Source organism: Myiozetetes cayanensis, unplaced genomic scaffold (genome assembly GCF_022539395.1).
Source record: "Myiozetetes cayanensis isolate MyiCay16 unplaced genomic scaffold, myiCay2020 scf218, whole genome shotgun sequence".
NCBI classification, from domain to species: domain Eukaryota; kingdom Metazoa; phylum Chordata; class Aves; order Passeriformes; family Tyrannidae; genus Myiozetetes; species Myiozetetes cayanensis.
In genome coordinates this window covers 9,182-26,700 of record NW_026087432.1, presented here as the reverse complement: position 1 = coordinate 26,700, position 17,519 = coordinate 9,182, and the positions used below count along the sequence as shown (strand labels likewise).

The 17,519-nt window shown below is 54.1% G+C and overlaps 1 protein-coding gene across 1 annotated transcript in view; it reads right to left on the bottom strand.

Moving 5' to 3' along the window:
* LOC126641834 (ras/Rap GTPase-activating protein SynGAP-like) overlaps positions 1 to 17,223 on the bottom strand; it is a gene marked incomplete at its 3' end in the record, with an annotated part of 60,587 nt that extends 43,364 nt beyond the window's left edge. Inside the window, 5 exon segments of the mRNA XM_050318914.1 lie at positions 5,010 to 5,051; positions 5,053 to 5,104; positions 16,508 to 16,614; positions 16,984 to 17,105; positions 17,205 to 17,223. Of these exon segments, the coding sequence (XP_050174871.1) occupies positions 5,010 to 5,051; positions 5,053 to 5,104; positions 16,508 to 16,614; positions 16,984 to 17,105; positions 17,205 to 17,208 (327 nt within the window).
* Positions 17,224 to 17,519: the final 296 nt, after the last annotated feature.

Here is a 17,519-nt window from a genome sequence, read left to right as displayed (position 1 = left end):
GTCAGAGGTCACTGGGGGGTCAATGGGAGGTCAGGGGTCATTGGGGGGTCACAGGGGGTCAGAAAGGTTGGGGGGGGTTCAGGAAGCCTTGCTGGGAGAGGGCAGGGGTCAAAGGTCACAAGAGGTCATCAAGAGGTCACCAAGGGGTCATCAAGGGGTCATCATGGGTCACCAGAGGGGTCAGAGGTCATTGGTGAGGTCATGGGGTCACTGGGGGGTCAATGGGGGTCATGGGGAGGTCATTGGGGATCATAGAATGGTCATTGGGGTCAAGAGGGGTCATGGGGGTCAAGTCAATGGAGAGGTCAGGGTCAATGGGGGTCAATGGGGGTCAGGAATCATTGGGGGTCAGGGGAGGTCAGGGGTCATTGGGGGTCACTGAGGGGTCACAGGGGTCATGGGGAGGTCATTGTAGTCATAGAAGGGTCAGAGGTCACTGGGGTCATGGGGAGGTCATTGGGGTCATAGAAGGGTCATTGGGGTCAAGAGGGTCATGGGGTCAAGGGGTCAATGGGGGTCACAGGGGGTCACTGGGGGTCAATGGGGTCAATGGGAGGTCAGGGGTCATTGGGGGTCAGGGGAGGTCAGGGGTCATGGGGTCAATGGAGGTCACGAGATCAATGGAGGGTCATGGGGTCAATGGGGGTCACAGGAGGTCAGGGGTCATTGGGGGTCACTGAGGAGTCACTGGGGGTCATGAAGAGGTCATTGGGGGTCACAGAAGGGTCAGAGGTCACTGGGGTCAATGAAGGTCACTGGGGGTCAATGGGAGGTCAATGGGGGTCATGGAAGGGTCATTGGGGTCAAGAGGGGTCATGGGGTCAATGGGAGGTCGAGGTCACTGGGGGTCACAAAGGTACAAAGGTTGGGGGCTCAGGAAGCCTTGCTGAGGGGGTCAGTGGTCACCAAAGGTCACCAAAAGGTCACCAAGGGGTCAGGAGGTCACACAGGGTCATGGGGTCATGGGTCACTGAGGGTCATAAAGAGGTCATTGAGGGTCATAGAAGGGTCATTAGGGTCAAGAGAGGTCATGGGGGTCATGAGGTCAATGGGAGGTCAGGGTCATAGGGTCAATGAGGGTCAGGGTCACTGAGGGGTCACCTGGGGTCAGGAGGTCATGGAGTCAATGGGGGTCAATGGGAGGTCAGGGGTCATTGAGGGTCACTGGGGGTCATGGGGTCACTGAGGGTCACAGTCAGGGGTCATGAGGTCAATGGGAGGTCAGGGGTCAATGGGGGGTCAATGGGAGGTCAGGGGTCACTGGGGAGGTCACTGGGAGGTCAGGAGGTCATGGGGGGTCATGTAAGGTCATGCAGAGGTCACAGGGGGGTCAAGGGTCATTGGGGGTCAATGGGAGGTCAGGGTCACTGGGGGTCATAGAAGGGTCAGGAGGTCACTGGGAGTCAATGGGAGGTCAGGGGTCATTAGAGGGGTCACAGGGGTCAGAAAGCTTAGGGGGCCTAGGAGGCCTTGCTGGGAGAGGAGGTCAAAGGTCAACAGAAGGTCACCAAGAGGTCATCAAAAGGTCACCAAGGGGTCATCAAAAGGTCACCGGGGGTCACATCATGGGGTCACTGGAGAGTCAGGGAGGTCAATGGGGGTCGTAGAAGGGTCATTGGGGTCAAGAGGGTCATGGGGGTCATAGAGGTCAATGGGAGGTCAGGGGTTAATGGGGGTCACTAGGGGTCATGAAGAGGTCATTGAGGTCACAGGGGGGTCAGAGATCACTTGGGGGTCACTGAGGGGTCACTGGGGTCAAGAAGGGTCAGGAGGTCACACTGAGGTCACACAGGGGTCATTGGGGGTCAGTAGAGAGGTCATGAGGTCACTGGGGGGTCAATGGGAGGTCAGGAGGTCATTGGGGGTCATGGCGAGGTCAGAGGTCACAGGGGGGTCAGGAGGTCACACTGAGGTCACACAGGGGTCATGGAGGTCAATGGGAGGTCAGGGGGGTCAGGGGTCACTGGGGGGTCACAGGAGGGTCAGAGGTCACTTGTGGGTCACTGAGGGTCAATGGGGTCATGAAGAGGTCATTGGGGTCACAGAGGGTCAGAGGTCACTGGGGGTCAATGGGAGGTCAGAGGTCACTGAGGGTCACTGGGAGTCATGGGGTCAATGGGGGTCATGGGAGGTCACTGGGGGTCACGGGAGGTCAATGGGAGGTCAGTCATTGGGGGTCAATGGGAGGGTCATTGGGGGTCACTGAGGGGTCACTGGGGTCGTGAGAGGTCATTGGGGTCACAGAGGGTCAGAGGTCAATGGGGGTCATGGGGAGGTCAGGGGTCACTGGGGGGTCAGGAGGTCACACTGAGGTCACACAGAGGGTCATGGGGGTCAATGGGGGTCATGGAGGTCACACTGAGGTCACATGAGGGTCATGGGGGTCAATGGGGGTCATGGGAGGTCAGGGGTCACAGGGAGGTCAGGAGGTCACACTGAGGTCACACAGAGGGTCATGGGGGTCAATGGGAGGTCAGGGGGTCACTGGGAGGGTCACTGGGGGTCACTGAGGGGTCACTGGGGGTCACGGGAGGTCAGGGGTCACTGGGGTCACTGAGGGGTCACTGGGAGGTCATGGAGGTCACTGGGGGTCACTGGGGGTCACTGGGGAGGTCATGGGGGTCATGGTGAGGTCACTGGGGTCACTGGAAGGTCAGGAGGTCACATGGGGTCACTGGGGGTCACTGGGGTCACTGGGAGGTCAGGGAGGTCATTGGAGGTCACTGAGGGGTCACTGGGAGGTCACTGGGGGTCATGAGGGGTCACAGGGGGTCACGGAGGTCACTGGGGGTCACTAGGAGGTCACGGGGTCACTGAGAGGTCAACAGGGGTCCTGAGTCACTGGGGGTCACTGGGGGTCACTGGGGTCAATGGGGGTCAGTAAGAGGTCAATGGGGGGTCAGGGGTCACTGGGGGTCACTGGGGGTCAATGGGAGGTCAAGTCAGGGGTCAATAAAGGAGGTCACTGGGGGTCACTGGGAGGTCAATGGGAGATCAGGGGTCATGGGGGGTCACAGGGGGGTCAGAGGTCACTTGGGGGTCACTGAGGGGTCACAGAAGGGGTCAGGGGATTATTTTAGGTTTCCATGGCAACCAGGGGGTTATTTTGGAAGGGGGGGTTATTTTAGGTCTCCATGGCAACCAGGGGTTATTTTAGGTCTCCATGGCAACCAGGGGTGATTTTAGGTTTCCATGGCAACCAGGGGGGTTTATTTTGGGATATTTTTTGTTTCCATGGCAACCAGGGATGATTTTAGGTTTCCGTGGCAACCAGGGAGTTATTTTAGGCTTCCATGGCAAACTAGGGTAATCTTGGGTTCTTTTTGGGTCTCCATAGCAACAAGAGATAATTTCAGGTTTCCATGGCAACAGGAGGTTATTTCTGCCATGGCAACAGGGTAATTTTAAGGGTCTGCCATGGCAAACTAGGGTAATTTTGGGTTACCATGGCAACCAGGGGGTTATTTTAGGTTACCATGGCAACCAGGGGGTTATTTTGGGATATTTGGGGTTATTTTGGGTTTCCATGGCAACCAGGGGGTAATTTTGGCAAGCCAGGGGTTATTTTGGGTCTCCATGGCAACCTAGGGTTATTTTAGGTTTCCATGGCAACCAGGGGGGTTATTTTGGAAGGGGGGGTCATTTTGGGTCTCCATGGCAACCAGGGGGTCATTTTGGGTTTCCATGGCAACCAGGGGGGTTATTTTGGGTTTCCATGGCAACCAGGGGTAATTTTGGATTATTTTGGGTTATTTTAGGTTTCCATGGCAACCAGGGGATGATTTTGGGTTGCCATGGCAACCAGGGGGGTTATTTAAGGTCGCCATGGCAACCAGGGGGGTTTATTTTGGATTATTTTAGGTTTCCATGGCAACCAGGGGTTATTTTGGGTTTCCATGGCAACCAGGGGGGTATTTTAGGTTTCCATGGCAACCAGGGGGTAATTTTAGGTTGCCATGGCAACCAGGGGGTGATTTTGGGTTATTTTGGGTTATTTTGTGTTATTTTGGGTCTCCATAGCAACCAGGGGTAATTTTAGGTTTCCATGGCAACCAGGAGGTTATTTTGGAAGGGGTTATTTTGGGTTGCCATGGCAACCAGGGGGGTAATTTTAGGTTTCCATGGCAACCAGGGGTTATTTTAAGGGTTATTTTAGGTTTCCATGGCAACCAGGGGGGTTATTTTAGGTTACCATGGCAACCAGGGGTAATTTTGGGTTATTTTAGATTATTTTGGGTTAATTTGGATTATTTTGGGTTTCCATGGCAACCAGGAGTGATTTTGAAGGAGGTTATTTTGGGTCTCCATGGCAACCAGAGGGTAATTTTGGGCTTCCATAGCAACCAGGGGGTTATCTTATGTTACCATGGCAACCAGGGGGTTATTTTGGGATATTTTGGGTCTCCATGGCAACAGGGGGGGTTATTTTGGAAGGGGGGGTAATTTTGGGTCTCCATGGCAACCAGGGGTTATTTTAGGTTACCATGGCAACAGGGGGTTATTTTGGAATATTTTGGGTTATTTTGGGTTTCCATGGCAACCAGGGGGTTATTTTAGGTCTCCATAGCAACAAGAGATAATTTCAGGTTTCCATGGCAACCAGGGGGGGTTATTTTGGAAGGGGGTTATTTTGGGTCTCCACTTGGCAACCAGGGTAATTTTGGGTTGCCATGGCAAACCAGAGGGTTATTTTTAGGTTTCCATGGCAACCAGAGTAATTTTGGATTATTTTGGGTTATACAAGAGATATATTTTGGGTTTCCATGGCAACCCAGGGATGATTTTAGGTTTCCATGGCAAACCAGGGTTATTTTAGGTCGCTATAGCAACCAGGGAGTTATTTTGGATTATTTTGGATCTATGGCAACTAGGGGTCATTTGTAGGTCTCCATAGCAACATGGGGTATTGCTCATGGCAAACAGGGGGTTATTTTTGGAAGTGGGGTTAATTTGGGTCTCCATGGCAACCAGGGGTTAATTTTGGGTTGCCATGGCAACCGTGGACTCACCGAGGGCCGGAAGGGGGGGGCTGGGGGGGCGTCCATGTTGATGCTGAGCTACTTCCCCCGGGACGCTCTGCTGGCGGGAGCGCCCCACGTGGTAGAATCTGGGAGAGGAAATTTAAGGGTGAAAAAGGAGGGTTTAAGGTCAGGGGTGAACCCCTAAAAAAGAGGGGACCCCCAAAATTAAAGTTCAGTTTGGGGGGACCCCAAAATCCCAACCCAGGTTTAGGGGGGACCCCAAAATCCCTCCCTAAAATTCAAATTAAGGGGGGATTTTGGGGGGATCTTTTGGGGTTTTGGGGGGTTTTGGGACCTCTGGGAACCTAGGGTGGGACCCCAAATTAAGATTCAGTTTGGGGGACCCCAAAATCCCAGCCCAGGTTTAGGGGGGACCCCAAAATCCCTCCCTAAAATTCAAATTAAGGGGGGATTTTGGGGGTCTGGGAGAGAAATTTTGGGGTGAAAAAAAGGGGGTTAAAGGTCAGGGGTGAACCCCCTAAATCGGGGGGGACCCCAAAATTAAAGTTCAGTTTGGGGGGGACCCCAAAATCCCAACCCAGGTTTAGGGGGGACCCCAAAATCCCAACACAAATCTGATTTAAGGGGGGATTTTTTTGGGATTTTTGGGGGATTTTTGGGGGGTTTTTGGGGTTTGGGGACCCTAAAAAAAGGAGGGGACCCCAAAATTAAAGTTCAGTTTTGGGGGGGACCCCAAAATCCCAACCCAGGTTTGGGGGGGACCCCAAAATTCCACCCTAAAATTCAAATTAAGGGGGATTTTGGGTTTTTTTTGGGGTAATTTTGGGGTTTTTGGGGGGTTTTGGGACCCCAAAATTAAAGTTCAGTTTGGGGGGACCCCAAAATCCCGGCCCAGGTCTGTGGGGGACCCCAAAAATCCCACCCCAAAATTCAAATTAAGGGGGGATTTTGGGGGGTCTGGGAGAAAAAATTTTGGGGTGAAAAAGGAGGGTTTAAGTCAGGGGTGAACCCCTAAAAAAGGGGAGACCCCAAATTAAAACCCTGGGATGGGGGGACCCCAAAATCCCAACCCAGGTTTAGGGGGGACCCCAAAATCCCACCCCAAATCTGATTTAAGGAGGGATTTTGGAGGGGATTTTGTGGGGATTTTGGGGGTTTTTGGGGGTTTTGGGACCCCAAATTTGGGGGGGACCCCAAAATTCGAGACCTAAATTTGGGGGGACCCCAAAATCCCAACCCAGGTTTAGGGGGGACCCCAAAATCCCTCCCTAAAATTCAAATTAAGGGGGGATTTTGGGGTTTTTTTGGGGTAATTTTGGGGTTTTTTGGGGTAATTTTGGGGTTTTTGGGGTTTTTGGGACCCTAAAAAAAGGAGGGGACCCCAAAATTAAAGTTCAGTTTGGGGGGACCCCAAAATTCCAGCCCAGGTTTAGGGGGGACCCCAAAATTTCCACTCAAAGGGGGCCTAAAATTCAAATTAAGGGGGGATTTTGGGGTTTTTTGGGAGTTTTTGGGGGTTTCAAGTTTGGGACCCCAAAATTAAAGTTCAGTTTGGGGGGACCCCAAAATTCCAGCCCAGGTTTGGGGGGGACCCCAAAATCCCAACCGAAATCTGATTTAAGGGGGGATTTTTTTGGGATTTTGGGGGGATTTTTGGGGGGTTTTTGGGGTTTTGGGGACCCTAAAAAAAGGGACCCCAAATTAAATTCAGTTTGGGGGACCCCAAAATTCCAGCCCAGGTTTAGGGACCCAAAATCCCACCCCAAATCTGATTTAAGGGGATTTTGGGGGTCTGGGAGAGAAATTTTGGGGTGAAAAAGGAGGGTTTAAGGTCAGGGGTGAACCCCCTAAATCTGGGGGGACCCCAAAATTTGAGACTTGGGATGGGGGGACCCCAAAATCCCAACCCAGGTTTGAGGGACCCCAAAATCCCTCCCTAAAATTCAAATTAAGGGGGATTTTGGGGATTTTTGGGGATTTTTTTGGGGATTTTTGGGGTTTTTGGGGGGATTTTGGGACCCCAAAATTAAAGTTCAGTTTGGGGGGACCCCAAAATTCCAGCACAGGTTTAGGGGGGACCCCAAAATCCCACCCTAAATTCAAATTAAGGGGGGATTTTGGGGGGATTTTGGGGGTTTTTTGGGGTAATTTTGGGGGTTTTGGGGGATTTTGGGACCCCAAATTTGGGGGGGACCCCAAAATTTGAAGCCTGAATTTGGGGGGAACCCAAAATCCCAACCCAGGTTTAGGGGGGACCCCAAAATCCCACCCTAAAATTCAAATTAAGGGGGGATTTTGGGGGATTTTGGGGGATTTTGGGGATTTTGGGGGTTTGGGGACCCCAAATTTGGGGGGGACCCCAAAATTAAAACCCTAAATTTGGGGGGACCCCAAAATCCCAACCCAGGTTTGGGGGACCCCAAAATCCCACCCCTAATCTAATTTAAGGGGGGATTTTGGGGGGGTCTGGGAGAGAAAATTTTGGGGTGAAAAAGGAGGGTTTAAGGTCAGGGGTGAACCCCCCAAATCGGGGGGGACCCCCAAAATTAAAGTTCAGTTTGGGGGGACCCCAAAATCCCAACCCAGGTTTAGGGGGGACCCCAAAATCCCACCCCAAAATTCAAATTAAGGGGGATTTTGGGGAGTTTGGAGGATTTTTGGGGGTAATTTTGGTTTTTTTGGGGGGTTTTGGGACCCCAAATTTGGGGGGGACCCCAAAAATTGAAGTCCTAAATTTGGGGGGACCCCAAAATCCCAGCCCAGGTTTGGGGGACCCCAAAATCCCTCCCTAAAATTCAAATTAAGGGGGGATTTTGGGGGAATTTTGGGAGGATTTTGGGGTAATTTGGGGTTTTGGAGGTTTTGGGACCCCAAATTTAGGGGGACCCCAAAATTAAAGTCCTAGTTTGGGGGGACCCCAAAATCCCAGCCCAGGTTTAGGGGGACCCCAAAATCCCATCCCTAAAATTCAAATTAAGGGGGGATTTTGGGGGGATTTTGGGGGGATTTTTGGGGTAATTTTGGGGTTTTTGGGTTTGGGACCCCAAATTTGAGGAGACCCCAAAATCAAGAGTTCAGTTTGGGGGACCCCAAAATCCCAGCCCAGGTTTGTGGGGGACCCCAAAATCCCACCCCAAATTGATTTAAGGGGGGATTTTGGGGGGGTCTGGGAGAGGAAATTTTGGGGTGAAAAAGGAGGGTTTAAGGTCAGGGGTGAACCCCCCAAATCTGGGGGGACCCCAAATTAAAACCCTGGGGTGGGGGGACCCCAAAATCCAAACCCAGGTTTGGGGGGGACCCCAAAATCCCACCCCAAATCTGATTTAAGGGGGGATTTTTTGGGGATTTTTGGGGTAATTTTGGGGTTTTTTGGGGGTTTTGGGACCCTAAAAAAAGAAGGGGACCCCAAAATTAAAGTTCAGTTTGGGGGGACCCCAAAATCCCAGCCCAGGTTTAGGGAGGACCCCAAAATCCCTCCCCAAATCTGAATTAAAGGGGGGATTTTTTGGGGATTTTGGGGTAATTTTGGGTATTTTTGGGGGGTTCTGAGACCCCAAATTTGGGGGTGACCCCAAAATTTGAGCCCTGAATTTGGGGGGACCCCAAAATCCCAACCCAGGTTTAGGGGAGACCCCAAAATCCCTCCCTAAAATTCAAATTAAGGGGGGATTTTGGGGGGGATCTTTGGGGATTTTGGGGTAATTTGGGGTTTTTTTGGGGTGAAATTTGAGGGTTTTTGGGGGATTTTGGGGATCCCTAAAGTTAGGGGGACCCCAAAATTTGAGACTTGGGGTGAGGGGACCCCAAAATCCCAACCCAGGTTTAGGGGGGACCCCAAAATCCCTCCCTAAAATTCAAATTAAGGGGGGATTTTGGGGGTAATTTTGGGGGTTTTGGGGGGTTTTGGGACCCCAAAATCTGAAGGGACCCCAAAATTCGAGCCCTGAATTTGGGGGGACCCCAAAATCCCAACCCAGGTTTAGGGGGGACCCCAAAATCCCTCCCTAAAATTCAAATTAAGGGGGGATTTTTTGGGAGTGTTTTTGGGGTGAATTTGGGGTTTTGAGGGTTTGGGACCCCAAATTTGGGGAGACCCCAAATTAAAACCCTGAATTTGGGGGGACCCCAAAATCCCAACCCAGGTTTGGGGGGGACGCCAAAATCCCCCCCTGAAATTCAAATAAAGGGGGGGATTTGGGGGTTTTTGGGGTTTTTGGGAGATTTTGGGGTTTTGGGACTACCAAAAAGGAGGGACCCCAAAATTTGTCTTTGACACCAAAAATCCCCCAAAATCCCCCCCCAAAAATGAAGCCCTGCCCCCAAAATTTGAGCCCCACCCCCAAATCCCTTCGGCCCCTCCCCTTTCCCCCCAAAATTTTTGGGTCTTTGACCCCCAAATCCCCCCCAAAATTTCCCTTTTAACCCCCAACAACCCCACAAATTCTCTTTTTCCCCAAAAACCCCCCAAATTCCCTTTTTCCCCCTAAAATTCCTTCTTTTTCCCACCTCAAAAAACCCCAAAATTTCCTTTTTCCCTCCAAAAACCCCAATATTCCCTTTCCCCCCAAAAATTGCCTTTTTCCCCACAAAACCCCCCAAAATTCCTTTTTCCTCCCAAAAACATCCCCAAAATTCCCTCTTTTTCCAATCAAAATTCCTTTCCCCCAAAAAACCCACCCCAAAATTCCCTTTTTCCCCCAAAATTCCCTTTTTTCCACCTCTCAAAATTCCCTTTTTCTCCCCAAACCCCTAAACCCCAAAATTCCCTTTTTCCTCTCCCCAAAACCCCTAAAATTCCCTGTTTTTCCCCAAAAAACCCCAAAATTCCTACTTTTCCCTCCAAAATTTCCTTTTGTCTCCAAAAACCCCAAAATTCCCTTTCATTCCCCCCTAAAAACCCCAAAATTCTCTTTTTTCCCCTGAAAACTCCAAAATTCCCTTTTTTCCCCCAAAAATTCTCCCAAAATTCTCTTATTTCCCACAAAATTCCTCTTTTTGACCCCAAAAACCCCAAAGAAAAACCCCAAAATTCCCTTTTTCCTCCAAAAAACCCCAAAGAAAACCCCAAAATTTCCTTTTTCCACCTCAAAACCCCCAAAATTCCCTTCTTCCTCCCGAAATATTCCCTTTTTCCCCCAAAATTCTCTTTTCCCCCAAACAAGTTCCTTTTTCCCCAAAATTCCCATTTTTCCCCCCAAAACCTCAACTCTTTTTTCCAAACCCCTAAAGAAACCCCCAAAATTCCTTTTTTTCCGCCTCAAAACCCAAAATTCCCTTCTTTTTCCCCCCAAAACCCCTCAGAATTCCCTCTCTTTCCCCAAACCCCCAAATTCCATTTTTCCACCTCAAAAACCCCCAAACCTCCCTTTTTTTCACAAAATTCCTTTTCCCCAAAACCCCCAAAATTTCCTTTCCCAAAAATTCCTTTTTTTCCACCTCAGAAACCCCAAAATTCCCTTTTTCCCCTCAAAAAACCCCAAATTCCTTTTATTCCCCAAAACCTCCCCAAAGAAACCCTAAAATTCCCTTTGACCTCAAAACTCCTAAGCCTCCTCAAAATGAAGCCCTGCCTCAAATTGAAGCCCTGCCCCCAAATGAAGCCCTGCCTCTCAAAATGAAACCCTGCCCCTAAATGACAGCCACTGCCCCAAAGGAAGCCACGCCCTGAGAATGAAGCCCTGCCCCTAAATGAAACCACGCCCTAAATGAAGCCCCGCCCCTAAAACGAAGCCACGCCCCCAAAATGAAGCTGAGAGGGGACTGGGAGGGGATTGGGGGCACTGGGACAAACTGGGAGGGACTGGGAGGGGATTGGGGCAACTGGGATGAACTGGGAGGGACTGGGAGGGGATTGGGGAACTGGGATGGACTGGGAGGGACTGGGAGGAACTGGGAGGGGATTGGGAGAGAATTGGGGGGCACTGGGAGGAACTGGGAGGGAACTGGGAGGGCACTGGGGAGCACTGGGATGAACTGGGAGGGCCTGGGAGGGATCTGGATAAACTGGGAGGGACTGGGAGGGGATTGGGAGCACTGGGATAAACTGGGAGGGACTGGGAGGGACTGGGAGGACTGGGAGGAACTGGGAGGGACTGGGAGGAAACTGGGAGGGACTGGGAGGGGATTGGGGGCACTGGGATAAACTGGGAGGGACTGGGAGGGACTGGGACAAACTGGGAGGGACTGGGAGGGATTGGAGGCACTGGGACAAACTGGGAGGGACTGGGAGGGATTGGAGGAACTGGGAGGGGATTGGAGGGCACTGGGAGGCACTGGGATAAACTGGGAGGGACTGGGAGGGACTGGGATAAACTGGGAGGGAACTGGGAGGGAACTGGGACAAACTGGGAGGGACTGGGAGGGGATTGGGAGCACTGGGATAAACTGGGAGGGAACTGGGAGGGACTGGGAGGGGAGGGAGGGACTGGGAGGGATTGGGGGCACTGGGATAAACTGGGAGGCACTGGGACAAACTGGAGGGATTGGGGGGACTGGGAGCAAACTGGGAGGGACTGGGAGGGGATTGGGGGAACTGGGAGGGACTGGGAGGGCACTGGGAGGGACTGGGAGGGAACTGGGATAAACTGGGAGGGACTGGGAGGAAACTGAGAGGGAACTGGGAGGGACTGGGAGGAACTGGGGACGAACTGGGAGGGACTGGGATGAACTGAGGGACTGGGGGACTGGGAGGAACTGGGACAAACTGGGAGGGGACTGGGAGGGCACTGGGAGGGACTGGGATGGAACTGGGGAGGGACTGGGAGAAACTGGGAGGGACTGGGAGGGACTGGGAGGGGATTGGGGAGCACTGGGATAAACTGGGAGGGAACTGGGACAAACTGGGAGGGACTGGGAGGGACTGGGAGGGAACTGGGAGGGACTGGGAGGGACTGGGAGGGGACTGGGATAAACTGGGAGGGACTGGGAGGGCACTGGGAGGGAACTGGGACAAACTGGGAGGGAATTGGGACAAACTGGGAGGGAACTGGGAGGGAACTGGGAGGGACTGGGACAAACTGGGAGGGCACTGGGATAAACTGGGAGGGACTGGGAGGGACTGGGAGGAACTGGGACAAACTGGGAGGGGACTGGGAGGGACTGGGAGGGGATTGGGAGCACTGGGAGGAACTGGGAGGGACTGGGAGGGAACTGGGAGGACTGGGAGGGACTGGGAGGGGATTGGGGGAACTGGGATAAACTGGGAGGCACTGGGAGGGAACTGGGAGGGACTGGGAGGGAATTGGAAGGGACTGGGAGGGAACTGGGACAAACTGGGACAAACTGGGACAAACTGGGAGGGACTGGGAGGGACTGGGAGGGGATTGGGATAAACTGGGAGGGAACTGGGACAAACTGGGAGGGACTGGGAGGCACTGGGAGATGATTGGGAGCACTGGGAGGGACTGGGATAAACTGGGAGGGCACTGGGAGGAACTGGGAGGACTGGGAGGGACTGGGAGGAACTGGGAGGGACTGGGAGGGACTGGGAGGGAACTGGGAGGGACTGGGAGGGACTGGGAGGGACTGGGAGGAAACTGGGAGGGAACTGGGATAAACTGGGAGGGCACTGGGAGGAACTGGGACAAACTGAGGACTGGAGGACTGGGAGGGACTGGGAGGGGATTGGGGGAACTGGGAGGAACTGGGAGGGACTGGGAGAACTGGGAGAAACTGGGAGGGACTGGGAGGGACTGGGAGAAACTGGGATAAACTGGGAGGGACTGGGAGGGATTGGGGGGCACTGGGACAAACTGGGAGGGACTGGGGGAACTGGGATAAACTGGGAGGGACTGGGATTGGGGCACTGGGACAAACTGGGAGGGAACTGGGAGGATTGGAAGGGACTGGGAGGACTGGGACAAACTGGGAGGGACTGGGAGGGGATTGGGGGCACTGGGATAAACTGGGAGGGACTGGGGGCACTGGGAGGAACTGGAAGGGACTGGGAGGACTGGGACAAACTGGGAGGGACTGGGAGGGACTGGGAGGGACTGGGAGGGACTGGGAGGATTGGGGGCACTGGGATAAACTGGGAGGGAACTGGGGGACACTGGGAGGGACTGGGACAAACTGGGAGGGACTGGGAGGGACTGGGAGGGATTGAGGGGAACTGGGAGGGAACTGGGAGGGACTGGGATAAACTGGGACGGAACTGGGAGAGAATTGGGGGCACTGGGACAAACTGGGAGGGACTGGGAGGGACTGGGAGGGATTGGGAGGCACTGGGACAAACTGGGAGGGACTGGGAGGACTGGGACAAACTGGGAGGGACTGGGACAAACTGGGAGGGAACTGGGATAAACTGGGAGGGACTGGGACAAACTGGGAGGGAACTGGGATAAACTGAGGACTGGGAGGACTGGACTTTTGGGGGTGGGGAGGGGCCTTTTGGGGTGGGGAGGGCCTTTGGGGTGGGGAGGGGCCTTTTTGGGGTGGGGAGGGGCCTTTTGGGGTGGGGAGGGCCTTGGGTGGGAGGCCTTTGGGGTGGGGAGGCCTTTTGGGGTGGGGAGGGGCAATTTTGGGGGTGGGGAGGGGCCTTTTAGGGTGGGGAGGGCCTTTGGGGTGGGGAGGGCCTTTGGGGTGGGGAGGGCCTTTAGGGTGGGGGAGGTGCCTTTGGGGTGGGGAGGGGCCCTTTAGGTGGGGAGGGCATTTTGGGGTGGGGAGGGGCCTTTTGAGGTGGGAGGGGCATTTTGAGGGGAGGGGCATTTTGGGGTGGGGAGGGGCCTTTTGAGGTGGGGAGGGGCATTTTTGAGGGGGAGGGGCATTTTTGGGGGTGGGGAGGGGCCTTTTATGGGTGGGGAGGGCCTTTTAAAGGGGAATAAATCCAATTTTTAGGGTGGGGAGGGGCTTTTTGGGGAGGGGCCTTTTGAGGGTGGGGAGGGCCTTGTTGTCCCTCATGTGTCCCTCCCCTCCCCAAAATTCCCACGCCCCTCCCCTCCTTTTAAGGCCTTTTAAAGGGAATAAATCCAATTTTTTTAGGGGTGGGGAGGGGCTTTTGGGGGTGGGGAGGGCGGGAAAACACGCGTGGGGGTGGGGAGGGTGGGGTCGTGTCCCTCCTATCCCCTCCCCACCCCAAGATTCCCACGCCCCTCCCCTCCTTTTAAGGCCTTTTAAAGGGGAATAAATCCAATTTTTTAGGGTGGGGAGGGGCCTTTTTGAGGGTGGGGAGGGGCGAGAAAACACGCGTGGGGGTGGGGAGGGGTCTGCCGTGAACCCTCCTCCTCCCTGAGTCCCCACGCCCTCCCCTCCTTTTAAGGCCTTTTAAAGGGAATAAATCCAATTTTTGTGGGGGGGTGGGGAGGGGCTTTTTGGAGTGGGGAGGGGCGGGAAAACACGCGTGGGGGTGGGGAGGGGTCTGGCTGAGTCCCTCGTGTCCCCTCCTCCCGAAATTCCACGCCCTCCCCTCCTTTTAAGGCCCTTTTAAAGGGGAATAAATCCAATTTTTTAGGGTGGGGAGGGGCTTTTGGAGTGGGGAGGGGCGAGAAAACACGTGGGGGTGGGGGAGGGGTCTGCGTCGTGTCCCCTCCCCCACCCCAAAATTCCCACGCCCCTCCCCTCCTTTTAAGGCCTTTTTAAAGGGGAATAAATCCGATTTTTTAGGGTGGGGAGGGGCTTTTGGAGTGGGGGAGGGGCGGGAAACACGCGTGGGGGGGAGGGTCTGCCTTCGAGTCCCTCCCCCACCCCAGATTCCACGCCCCTCCCCTCCTTTTAAGGCCTTTTTAAAGGGGAATAAATCCGATTTTTTAGGGGTGGGGGAGGGGCGCTTTTTGGAGTGGGGAGGGGCGGGAGGACACGTGGGGGTGGGGAGGGGCAGGGTCGTGTCCCTCCATGTCTCCTCCCCACCCAAAATTCCCACGCCCCTCCCCTCCTTTTAAGGCCTTTTTAAAGGGGAATAAATCCAATTTTTGGGGGGGTGGGGGAGGGGCTTTTGGGGTGGGGAGGGGCCTTTTGGGTGGGGAAGGGCCTTTTTGAGTGGGGAGGGGCGGAAAACACGCGTGGGGGAGGGGTCGTGTCCCTCTCATGTCCCCTCCCCACCCCAAAATTCCCACGCCCCTCCCCCTCCTTTAAGGCCTTTTTAAAGGGGAATAAATCCAATTTTTGGGGAGTGGGGAGGGGCTTTTGTGGGTGGGGAGAGGGCGGGAAAACACGCGTGGGGTGGGGAGGGGTCGTGTCCCTCCTGTCCCCTCCCCACCCCAAAATTCCCACGCCCTCCCCCTCCTTTTAAGGCCTTTTTAAAGGGGAATAAATCCAATTTTTTGGGGGTGGGGAGGGGCCTTTTGGGTGGGGAGGGGCGAGAAAACACGCGTGGGGAGGGGTCGTGTCCCTTCACGTCTCCTCCCCACCCCACGATTCCACGCCCCCCTCCTTTTAAGGCCTTTTTAAGGGGAATAAATCCGATTTTTTGGGGTGGGGAGGGGCTTTTTTGGGTGGGGAGGGGCCTTTTGGAGTGGGGAGGGGCGGGAAAACACGCGTGGGGAGGGGTCGTGTCCCTAACCCTCAACCCCTCCCTCCCCAATTCCCACGCCCTCCCCTCCTTTTAAGGCCTTTTAAAGGGGAATAAATCCGATTTTTTAGGGGTGGGGGAGGGGCCTTTTGGAGGTGGGGGAGGGGCGGGAAAACACGCGTGGGGGTGGGGAGGGGTCTGACCGTGTCCCCTCCCCTCCCCAAAATTCCCACGCCCTCCCTCTTTTAAGGCCCTTTTAAAGGGGAATAAATCCAATTTTTTGGGGGTGGGGGAGGGGCTTTTGAGTGGGGAGGGCCTTTGGGTGGGGGGCGGGAAAGCACGCGTGGGGAGAGGTGTCCGTGTCCCTCAACCCCTCCCTCCCCAATTCCCACGCCCTCCCCTCCTTTAAGGCCTTTTTAAAGGGGAATAAATCCAATTTTTTTAGGGTGGGGAGGGGCTTTGGGTGGGGAGGGGGCCTTTGGGTGGGGAGGGGCGGAACACGCGTGGGCCAGGGTCCGTCTCCTAAGCCTTCCCAGCCCTCCCCACCCCAAAATTCCCACGCCCTCCCCTCCTTTTAAGGCCCTTTTAAAGGGAATAAATCCGATTTTTTAGGGTGGGGAGGGGCGGGAAGGCACGGAGAGGTGGGGAGGGGTCTGATCGTGTCCTCCCCTCCCAAAATCCCACGTCCCTCCCAAATTCCCACGCCCTCCCCTCCTTTTAAGGCCCTTTTAAGGGGAATAAATCCAATTTTTAGGGTGGGGAGGGGCGGGAAGGACACGCGTGGGAGTGGGGGAGGGCAAGCCCACGGTTACCATGGCAACCGTCCCCACGGCAACCCCAGCGCCTCCCCCTCCCCCCGGGGAGCATTATGGGATGTCGCCATGGCTTCCCACACGGTGGGGGTTGGGAATCTTCATTTTTTTTAAGGATTTTAAGGGGAAAAAACCCCAAAAAATCCGAATTTTCGCCTCATTTTTCCCCACTTTTCCCACCCAAACCGCGGCGAGGAGGGGTAAAAAATAACCCTTTATATTTTTATGATTTTTTAAGGGTTTCTAGAGGCAGAAATAAAGGGAATTTACCGTGCTCGGGGTGGGGGCGTCCCTCCACCGGCACGCTGACGGTTCGCCGCAGCAGTTTGCTCCGGCAAGGTTCGCTCCGCCGGTCCCGGATGAGCAGGGGATGAATCTTTTTATTTTTATTATTTTTTTTTAAGGGGAAAAAAAGCGGAAAAAATTAGGGAAAAATCGGGAAAAAATCGGGGGTAAAATGGGGGTAAAATGGGAAAAAAATCAGAATAAAATGGGAAAAAAATCGGAATAAAATGGGGAAAAAATCGGAAAAAAATCAGAATAAAATGGGAAAAAAATTAGAATAAAATGGGGATAAAATGGGAATAAAATGGGAATAAAATGGGAAAAAAATCAGAATAAAATGGGAAAAAAATCGGAAAAAATCGGAAAAAATCGGGAAAAAATAAAATAATAAAAAATCCGATTTTTTAGGTAAATGGCTCGTGGAAAATCGAAAATAAATCGCGATTAATCGCCCTCTCACCTCCTCCTCATCGAGCATCAGCAGCTGATTGCCGGAGATGATGCAGAACCGGGGGTTCCAGGGGGGCCGCTCGTAAGGGGAGGGGGCGTAGGGCCCGCGGGCCAGGGGGGCTCCACGCACATCTAAAAAAGGGGTGCCGGGGGTCATCCCTGGATGGTTTTTTCCCCCAAAAACCCCCCCACCCAAAAAAAAATCGCGACCCCACCCCACTCAAAGCCCACCCATGGGTGCTGCCCACCGGCATCTCCCTCCTCTCTCTTCTCCCTCTCCCTCTCCCTCCTTCGGCAGCGGCGGCGCCGGCGCCACGCGCGTTGCTCGGGCAACCGCAGCCCACGGGGTTGGGTGGGTTTTTTTTGGGGGTTGGTGGGGGAAAGAAAACCCGCGTGGGTTTTTTTGGGGGTCGTGGAAAAAAATCGGGGTTTTTTCAGTTCCCCATAGGGTTGAATGGGTAGACCTGATGACCGAAATTCCCGGGGGGGGTTTGGGGGGGTTCGCAAATTTGTGGGGGTCCCCAAATTTCCACGCGGGTTTTGGGG